Source organism: Triticum urartu, chromosome 3A (assembly GCF_056163025.1).
Source record: "Triticum urartu cultivar PI428250 chromosome 3A, HENAU_Tu73, whole genome shotgun sequence".
Taxonomy (NCBI): Eukaryota; Viridiplantae; Streptophyta; class Magnoliopsida; order Poales; family Poaceae; genus Triticum; species Triticum urartu.
The window spans coordinates 41109160-41119176 of record NC_141875.1 but is presented as its reverse complement, the minus strand read 5'-3'; the positions used below and the strand labels follow the sequence as shown (position 1 = coordinate 41119176).

At 52.1% G+C, this 10017-nt stretch overlaps 3 protein-coding genes across 4 annotated transcripts; 2 read left to right on the top strand and 1 right to left on the bottom strand.

Annotated features, from left to right (window-relative positions):
- Positions 1 to 104: 104 nt before the first annotated feature.
- ASPGA1 (N-terminal nucleophile aminohydrolases (Ntn hydrolases) superfamily protein) lies at positions 105 to 2471 on the top strand. The gene is made up of 4 exons (XM_087546218.1): positions 105 to 455; positions 572 to 805; positions 1261 to 1347; positions 1799 to 2471. The coding sequence occupies exons 1-4, from the start codon at positions 294 to 296 to the stop codon at positions 2264 to 2266; spliced, it is 951 nt and encodes a 316-aa protein (XP_087402344.1). The 5' UTR covers positions 105 to 293; the 3' UTR covers positions 2267 to 2471.
- Positions 2327 to 4994, bottom strand: LOC147978323 (uncharacterized). The gene is made up of 3 exons (XM_087514707.1): positions 4205 to 4994; positions 3135 to 3184; positions 2327 to 2410 (listed from the first exon to the last, which is right to left on the bottom strand). Exons 1-3 carry the CDS (start codon positions 4992 to 4994, stop codon positions 2327 to 2329), a joined length of 924 nt encoding a protein of 307 aa, XP_087370833.1.
- Positions 4995 to 5517: 523 nt separating this feature from the next.
- LOC125542592 (uncharacterized) lies at positions 5518 to 6790 on the top strand. 2 transcript variants are annotated; one of them, XM_048705672.2, is made up of 2 exons: positions 5518 to 5667; positions 5769 to 6790. In XM_048705672.2, exon 2 carries the CDS (start codon positions 5830 to 5832, stop codon positions 6472 to 6474), a length of 645 nt encoding a protein of 214 aa, XP_048561629.2. In that variant the 5' UTR covers positions 5518 to 5667; positions 5769 to 5829; the 3' UTR covers positions 6475 to 6790. The 2 variants fall into 2 exon arrangements, with proteins under 2 accessions (XP_048561629.2, XP_048561630.2); XM_048705673.2 differs by having other exon boundaries at positions 5536 to 5667; positions 5773 to 6790.
- The last annotated feature ends 3227 nt before the right edge of the window (positions 6791 to 10017 follow it).

Below are 10017 nucleotides of genomic sequence, written 5' to 3'. Positions count from 1 at the left end.
GACGACTGACGGCAGACGTCCGGGCACTGAATCACTGACGACGCCATTGCCAAAGCAGCGCCAATCTGCCGTCCAGCGCTGCTGCCTATGGGTTTGTTGCGTCGCGCACTGATCACGCCGGACCACCACGTGACGTACCTGCGCTAGCTGCGGCATATATGACGTGCGCCCGTGTGTGCCTCGCTCAACCACTGGCCTAACAGCAACGGCGCCACCAAGGGAGCAGTTAGTTGGCTGGACGATCCGACTGGCTACTGGCTACTGGTAGCAGCAGCTGACCGATCGATCGAGCGATGGGGTGGGCGATCGCGCTGCACGGCGGCGCCGGGGACATCCCGCGCACGCTGCCGCCGGAGCGCAGGGAGCCCCGCCTCGCCACGCTCCGCCGCTGCCTCGACCTCGCCGCCGCCGCGCTCCGGGCCGGCCGCTCCGCCCTCGACGTCGTCGAGCTCGTCGTACGCATCCCGTCTCCTCACTTTCCCTTCTCCATCTTGTTCTAGCACATCTTCTGGTGCGTCGACGCAAGTGCTTGATCGATGTTTGGGCCACGCGTACGCACGCGCGCGCGCAGGTGAGGGAGCTGGAGGACTGCCCGCACTTCAACGCCGGCAAGGGGTCGGTGCTCACCAGCGACGGCACGGTGGAGATGGAGGCCTCCGTCATGGACGGCACCGACATGCGCTGCGGCGCCGTCTCGGGCCTCTCCACCGTCGTCAACCCCATCTCGCTCGCCAGGCGAGTCATGGACAAGACGCCCCACATCTACCTAGCCTTCGACGGGGCCGAGGCCTTCGCAAGGGACCAGGTACATACTAGCTGCTATTTTATTACTGTAGTAATAATCCTATTTTTTTGCGATGGAGTAATAATCCTATTTTTAACTAGCAATAATAGCATTTCATAGCCAAACTAGTTGTTCACCCAAGAAGAATTTGTGAGACTTCATCTAAATCATCCTGTGTGTGGTTTTCACTTTTAGTTAGATTTCGATAAAATCACTTAATTCAGTAATTTCAGTAGACACCAAAATATTTACCTTTCGGCCAAATTTATTTAGGAATTTAGGTAGTGCACAAGGATTCAAATATTTTTCATAATTTCTAAAATATTTCGTTAAATTCCAGCAAATGTTTCAGCCTTTAGGCTGAAATGCAAATCGAATTTACAGAAAAAAAATCATCAAGTCGAATTTCGATGGTTTTAGCTGCTTCCGGAATACTTCTGAAACTGAAAGTGAAAACCATGTGTGCGTGTTCTCAGGGTGTGGAGACTAGAGATCAAAGCCACTTCATCACAGAGGAAAACATTGAGAGGCTCAAAAACGCCAAAGAGGCCAACAGGGTGCAGGTATGTATACTACTATCTCTGTCTGTCACACTGCTTTCTTGTTCATTTTGATAGCATATCCTTCCCCACTTGAAACAAACAAAAGGTACCATGTCCTGTGCATATATGTTCAGGCCTCGAGTGACTCACTTGGCACGTGACCTGGCATATATGTCAGGCCCATAGATGTCGGCAAGTTGATCATGTGTTAATCACTACCGTTTAACTGTCACACATGTTGTAGATTCAGAATGCTGAACATTCATTCATCACGAAGTGGATAGAGCTGCTAGCTCCTGATTCATTGTTGCATTGCACAGAGATGGCCAAATCAGAATGATTACATTTCACATTTCTAATAAAAAAATCATATTACATCTGAATTATCATGTGTGTTTGTTCAGCAAGATCATTAACTAGTTCAGTCAGCCAGTTGTTGATTCCCGCAACCTTCCTGCTGTTTGCTTCTCAGATCGACTACACCCAGTACAACTACACCGACCCAATCTGCGCTCCCAACGACGACGACAACAGCCGGACCGGCACGGTGGGCTGCGTGGCCGTCGACGCCTCGGGCGGCCTGGCGTCGGCGACCTCCACGGGCGGGCTGGTGAACAAGATGGCCGGCAGGATCGGCGACACCCCGGTCATCGGCGCCGGCACCTACGCCAACGCCCTCTGCGCCGTGTCCACCACGGGCAAGGGCGAGGACATCATCAGGCACACCGTGGCGCGCGACGTGGTGGCGGTGATGGAGCACCGGGGCCTCTCGCTGGAGGAGGCCGCCGCGCGCGTCGTGGCCGGCGTGCCCCGGGGCTCCGTGGGGCTCGTGGCCGTGTCGGCCGCCGGGGAGGTCACCATGCCCTACAACACCACGGGGATGTTCAGGGCGTGCGCCACCGAGGACGGCCACTCCGAGGTTGCCATATGGCCTGCATGATCCTGACTGAGCTAGCGTTGGAGAATCAACTGGCTGATTATGTGTGTCTGTCTTGTTTCTCTAGTGCCTGCTGCAGGTGCGGATCTCTGCTTTGGCAGTTGCCACTACGAGGCAAAGAACTCCATCAGTTTTATGTTTCTGTTTCTGTTGTAAGGATTTAGCTAATTTGGTATGAAAATTATTGAAAGTTTGTGTTATCATTGAAGGAACCGGAGCTAGGCCCCATTCTTCTACAAAAATATGAAATTCAGCCAAAAAAATTTGGGAGGGCAATTTGACAAATACAAAAGTGTGTCATAGAAGACGGACTTACTCACTCCATTTCAAAATAAGTGTTGTGGTCTTGGTTCATATTTGAACTAAAACGACGACACTAGGAACAGAGGGAATATAAGCAAAGAGCCTCCACCCGACAAACAAACCATCAAATTTAGAGATGTAAACCGGGTCCCGTTTAAAGTCCACTTATAATATGGTAGTTCAAAAATGTTTTTTGTTTGTTTGAGGAAAATAAACTATCAAACTAACAAAAATTAACTAAACGGGATTGCAGACGCCATTTATTTGCCACTTACATCCCTAATAAAATCCTTCCTGTTGTCATATATCATAACCTTGTTCTTACTTATACTACTCATCAAGTTAGAGCATCTCCAGCCGTTCGGCCCCCTAGGGCGCCTAAAAAGAGCGGCCTGGGGGCGAACCGGCGCTAGCTCGGCCTCTGGGGGCGACCTAGCTCCCAGTCACACCCCCAGGCGCCGGCCCCAAGATGCGGAAAATTTAAACTTGGTCGTTCCCGCTCATCACAAAAGACGCCACAAATCCGGCGATCACAAGTCATAGTTCGGCGATCACAAGTCTGGCGTACAAAAAATAGAGCGCCGCAAGTTCGCGTGCGCAACGAATCACTCGGCGGGGTTGGCTTCAGGCGTCGGCGGAGTCGGCGTGCGCGGGCTCGGCGGTGTCGGAGCTGCTTCGGTGCTGGACGGTGTCGGCGCGGCTTCGGTGCTGCTGGGCGACGTCGGGGAGGCATCATCACTCGGGCTTGGCGTCGGCGTGGGCGTGGGCGCGGGAGTTGGCAGGTGGTTGAGGATGAGGCCGCGCTCCACTATGTACCACGCCTTGAGCTTCTCGTCGTTGCTCTGGAGCATGTCAACCCCGCCCATCAGAAAAGCCAGGTCGGTGTTCCTCTTCTTCGCGACGACGTTGGTCCGCAGCAGGTTGAGCTTGATGGCGTTGTTCGTCAACGACGACGACCACCGCGCCTCGGTTTTCTCTTCACGCAGGACGGCCCGGGCCTGCGCATCGGCGAGGCAATGCTCGATGGACTCCTGCACTCGCGCGGTAGCCGAGTTGGCGTGTTTCCCCTTCTTGGCCCCTTTGTGGCCGTCCGGCCGCCCCTCTGACGCGTCCGGAGTCGGCGCGTCCGGCTTGTATGTCTCCTTGGCCTTACCGAGGGTGCGCCGGACTTCCGCCCACTTCTCGCACTTGTCAATGTGCTTGTAGACGTGGAGGTACTTGAATTCGTTGTCACGGTTGTCACGCCGATACAGGGCGAATATGCGCAGCAATTGCGCGGAGGAACAAACAGTTGGCGGGCGTAGACGACGAAGAGAGGCGGGAGAACGGCGTGGCATACCTGATCCTTAACGCTGGCGCCGCTCTCCGGGCGAGCCGCGACCTCCTCGACGACCCCATGCCATTTGTTGCATGACCCCTAGATACGCCCCCAATGGTTCGCCATCACCTTGGAGCCGCGCTGCATGTAGACGTCTTTGAAGTAGGGGTCGACGAGCTTCCGCTCGTCGAACTCGGCCTTGATGTGGTCCCAGTACGTCTCGAAGCTCTGGTTCGTGCCGGTGGTCGGGTCGAGGCAGACAACTTTCCATGCTTCGGCGAGGCATTCCTCCTCCTTGGACGCCCACTTGATGCGCGGCTCGCCTGGCCTGGCCGCCCGCTTCTTCTTCTTGAGCCCCTTCGTCGGAACAGGCGCCGGCTCCTCCTCCTCCTCCTCGTCCTCCTCCGGCTCCTGCGCCTCCTGCTCATCCTCGCCGTAGACGTAGTCGAGCTCGCCGTCCATGCCACCGCTGAGATCCACCGTCTCGTCCTGGGTGACGAACCCGGGAGATGCGGCGGCCGCGGTCGAACCTGCCGCGATTATGTCGTCCATGTCGGCTTCGGTCTCGTCGGTGTCGCCAAGGTGCGAGAAGGGCAACGGGCCATGGCGGAAAGGGGGCGTCGGTGAGGACGCGTAGGCGGGCGGCGAGTAGTTGTATGGAGGGTACTGCACGCTGACGAAGGCGGGCGAGGGTGTGCGCTGGGCCGGGTGTCCATGGGGGAAAGTCACGTTTGGGTTGAACCCACCGTGCGCGTCGCCGTCGGCGTAGCCCGGCGAGGGCGATCCCCATGGCTGCGGAGAACCAACGCCTTGATGTCCCCAGGGCGCGTACTGGGCGTGGCTGCCGGGTGGATTCATCATCCCCGCCTGGTCCGTCGATGAGGCAGCCACAGCCGCGCGCGCCGCGTTGTCGCGGGCCTTCTTGGCGATGGCCCTGTTCCGCCGGTCGGCGGTGACAGCCTCGCGCCGCTGAACTTCCGCCCTCCACTCGGCATTTGGCATGCCCGGTGGCCTGGACGGCGGCGCCCTCGGCTTCCTTTGCTTCGGCTGGGCCACGATGCCGGTCGCGGTTGCTGCCGCGCGTGGGACGACGTACTTCTTCGGTGGCATGGCGGCCGACTGGAAGGCGAGCGGGAGGAAGAAAGAGAATGGCGGGAGGAAGGCGAGCGGGGGGGAGGGAAGTGGGGAAAAAGAGGCAAGAAACGGCGGGAAGAGGCGCTCGACTCGCCGACAGGGTGGATCCACACGCCCTTTTTGCTTGTGCCGGCTCCCCAGGCGCCCCCCAGGACGCCGGGTTCGGCCTGGGTCCGCCGACACCAGTTTTGCCCCGAGCCGACGAAAAACGGGCTTCTGGGAACGCGACTGGGCCGTTTTTTCGACGCCGACGTGGCAAAAACATCTGGAAAGGCCCTGTTGGAGGCGCGGCTGGAGATGCTTTGTTAACAGATTTTCCCCCCCTAGAAGACCTGATGTATTTCTCTCATAAGTTAGACACATCATAGAAGACGCCACATGTCAGCTCAGATCTTAAAGCACCTCTGTCTTCTTCCACCACAAAACAGAAATGTTTTTCCATGTAGCCACAGCCACAGAGTTCAGCGCCCGGAGTCATCCTCGTCCACACTCCACACTGCATTTTCTTTACTATTTATTCAAGATAAAAGAGACGAAAGCTTGAGAGTGACGGGACGGTGCAGACCTGTATGTATAGGGAGGGAGGAGGGCATCTCGACCGGGCCGATTCCGTCGCCGGTCGCCCGCAGCTCACATACGAAGCTCTAGAGTAAGTTTTCCCTGTCAGTTTGTGCTCTACATACACGCACTAGATTTTTCTGTGTGTCTACCTATAAGTGGATGCATCGACTTTGTCTCTTCTCATCCTAGCTAGGCTGCATCGTCCACGGCCAAGTTGAAGACCCCGGCCGGCAAGGCAACCCGACGTACGATGGCTTGGGCTTGCCGCTGGACTACCGCGTTCAGACGGTGCGCCCGCCTGGGGGCAGCATGGCTGACCTTGCCTGCAACCCAGCACCTCCGGCCATCTGAGGCGCCGACCGCTTGGCCATTGCCGACGTCGACCTCATGGCCGCTAGTCAGTACGCGGAGGAGAACGACGACTCCACCCTCAGCCTGTAACGCGCGCCCGTGTGGCGCCGTGGTGACCGCCGCCGTGGAGGTCGTGGTGGTGGACACGACGCGTGAACATGACGTCGACGACTGCGACGGCGGCTCGGCTCCCGTCGTCCACGTCTACGGCTCCGTGACCGCGAAAACCAGAGCGGCTTCGGACGACCGCTGGGTGGAGGAGCGCAGCCTGTTCCACAGGGCGAAAGGCGAGCTGGCCCGCGTGCCCAGAGACGCGGCCGTACCGCTGCGGACGGCGGCGCTCGTCTCCGCGCCGCTGTGCTCGGACTCGGAGCTTCAAGTCTCCGCCGAGCTGCTGGACGCCAGCGCGTCGTGGCAGAACCCCGACCAGGAAATCGCGCGCGGCTCCGTGGTCTTCGCTCCGCGCCTCGCCGGGACCGACACCGCGGAGATCGCCGGCGCCGACGGCAAGGTCAGGGTGGACGTCACTTGGTCGACCTCGTAAAGCAGCAAGAGTGATCAAAACATCTCGCTCGCTCGATTTCTATGTTTTGTACTGCAAAAATGCTACACCTACGAAGCTTCTTACTTAAACTGACGTTTCTTTCCGCCTAATTTTCATGGGGTGGGCCTGGGCCTTCTTTCTCCTCCAACCAAATTAGGCCAAATCAGCTTTTACATAAGGGAGTGTCTAAGACTCAGTCGAATGAGACTTAACGAAGTCTCAGTAGACTGACGTCAGCCATGTTAGTTTCGGCCTGTTTGTGTGTCGCTCGGTTGTATTTTCCGTGTGGGCCGATCTCATTTCTTTTCTGTCTTTTTAGGCTGGCCTTCTTTAATTATTTGTCTGGGCTGAGCCTAATCATTGCCGCCGGCTTCGTATATCCCACCATGCATGTTGTAGACACGGTCCCTGTTCAAATATTCACGTAACCTAATCTCGTAGGAAAATCACAAGCATCACGATCAGGGGCATAAGTGTTGCTTTGGATGCCTGGTCTGGTAGGTCATTCTCGTGTGAGGCAAAGCAAATTGCTCCAACGATATTTTTTTTAATCCACCGGGAGCATTCTGAACATGCTTGTGTATGAGATCGTGCAATACGGCCATGAGTTATTATGCCTTCCTTTCATCATTTCTTTCAAAAATCGATATCTTTAAATGCAAAAGGATTTTTAATGTAACACAAAAAATGAAAATATAAGACAATTTAGTTGTGTGTAGCGGACGGATATGCAATTGTGTGCAACTGACTAGTGTACAATCGGACAACGATATTATTATGAAAGGAGAAAAAGTAAGTCACACGCAAACGACATCTGTGCAACTGGATGTCATTATTTAAAATAGATCCAAAACAAGACTATTTGGAAAAAAATAAATAAAACAGAAATCCAACACACACAAAAAAACAGACACTAGAAAAATGTGAGAAAGTCAATAATAACCAATATAATGCAGTTCTTGTCTTAGGATGTTTCTTCATAGAAACCATAACACAAAAAGGAAGAAAAAAAAAGTGAAAACGCCTCTGTTGGGCACCCCCCCCTCAGGGCCACGCCTTAGGATGTTGCTTCTGCAGTGATTTTTTTTATAGAAAAAAGGATAAAATGAAAATGCCCCCACCTCTCCTCCCTCTCACAGCCTCACCGGCTTTGCATAACAAGAACACACACACTTCCCTTCCCCCTCTATCTAGTTGCGGCCGACCAACACAACGTGACATAAAGGAACTGCCCTAGCACAACACTAAAAAAGCAAGACAAAAAATATCAAACAGAAATAAGGAGAAAAAGACAATTTGAAGTGTGTATCCCACAAATGTGCAATTGTGTGCGACCAATCAATGTGCAATCAGGTAGTTGTATGTAGAAGGGTGCACATGCAACTAGCCGTCGTCGAGGGCAATTGCATATCAAGGGTGAGCAAGCAAGCAAACAAAAAATAAATTGGGTAGTTGCAATTGGGGTCGACGGTTGTAGTTGCATGTCGAGTGATAGACATGCAACTACTGCTCCCCAAGAAAAACGCCACATATTTGAAGTTGTGTTGAACACATGAAGTTGTAGCTAGGGGCTACACTTGTAGTTACATGCATAGAGGCAAACATGCAAATGACCTCTCCCGATAAAACACCACAGAGTTGTAGTACGGGGTGACACTTCCAGTTGCATGCCTAGTGACGGACATGCAACTACCCTCCCGAAAAAACACCATGGAGTCGCAGTTGGAGGAGACACTTGCAGTTGCATGCCTAGTGACACACATGCATATGTTCCTCCTCGACAAAACACCACAAAGTTGTAGTCGTGACATGCAGCTGCAGTTAGGGACGACACTTCACTACTAGGGAAAAGCCTAGCAGCAACGCGGGTTTTGGGCCTATTAGCAGCGCGGGGGCCGGCGCTACTAATAAGGCGCTACAGCTAACGTATAGCAGTAGCGCGGGCGCACCCGCGCTACTACTACATCCGTTAGTAGTAGCGTGGGTAAAAACTCGCGCTACTACTAACCCGCGGAATTTTTTTTCGAACTTTTTGCCCGAATTTTCAAATTTCTGAATTATTTTAACCTCTAATCTCTAATCACCCTCACCGCTGCTCAATTTAATCTCTAATCACCCCTCATCATTCCAAATCATCTAACTTCCCGGACAGTAACCCATCCTCTTACTACTCCAGCCTGAGCACGCTTAACTTCCGGGTTCTATTCTCCCTCGATTCCAAGTCTGCACTTGTTGTTTTCCTGACAATAGTAAGATGTCAATCCTATTAACCCTCGGGAGTTTAGCTTGAGCATGAAGTCACACATTTCGCTGTTTGAGTTTAAAACTATTGTTCTAAACCACAATAATTATTTAGTAACCCTAATATTTCTTGAATAAGGAGTTTGACCACATTTTGACCACAGTTTGACCAGATTTGACCAAAATTCCAGAAAACTGAAATAATTATTTAGTAACACTAATATTCTTGAATAATTATTTAGTAAACTAATACGTCTTGAATAAGTAGTTTGACCATAGTTTGACCAGATTTGACCAAAATAAAAAAACTGAAATTTGAGCATAACTTTTTTTCCTTTTAGAATTTGAGGATTCTAAAAATTTGCAAACAGGCCGTAGGCGGTCTCCATCGTATGCGGATTTTCGTGCTGAACATTTTGATATATTATACGTTTTTTTCTGACATCGTATGCAAAAGTTATAGCCGTTTTACATTTTTCCTACACTTTTTGCAAAACATGTCCAAATTTAAGTTTTTAAATTTTCCTAACTAGTAGATGTAAGAACATAACTACATCTCGAAGGATTTTAATTTTTGAAACATTTTGATATATTATACGTTTTTTTTCTAACATCGTATGCAAAAGTTATAGCCGTTTTACATTTTCCCTACACTTTTTGCAAAACATGTCCAAATTTAAGTTTTTAAATTTTCCTAACTAGTAGATGTAGTAACATAACTACGTCTCGAAGGATTTTAATTTTTGAAGTTTTTACAAAACCGAAAAGGCGATCCACGGGGGGGGGGGGGTAGAGTTTCAAAATGGGACCTTTAGTAGTAGCGAGGGATTTTACCCCTCGCTACTACTATGGCATGTCCCGGAGGGGCACGGTTGAGACCTCTTAGTAGTAGCAAGGGGTAAAAACTTAGTAGTAGCATGGGTTTATAACCCTCGCTACTACTATGGCATGGCCCAGGGGCACGGTAGAGACCGCTTAGTAGTAGCGAGGGGTAAAAACCAGCGCTACTGCTATCAACTTAGTAGTAGCGAGGGTTAAAAACCCGCGCTACTACTATGGCATGTCCCGGGGGGCACGGTAGAGACCGCTTAGTAGTAGCGAGGGTTAAAAACCAGCGCTACTGCTATCAACTTAGTAGTAGCGAGGTTTAAAAACCCGCGCTACTGCTACTTAGCAGCAACGCCTGATTTTAAAGCGCGCTGCTAGTAAGATTCTGTGTATAGGCTTTTCCCTAGTAGTGCTTGCAGTTACATGCCTAGTGGAAGACATGCAACTGCCCCTTCCCCCGATGGAACACCATAG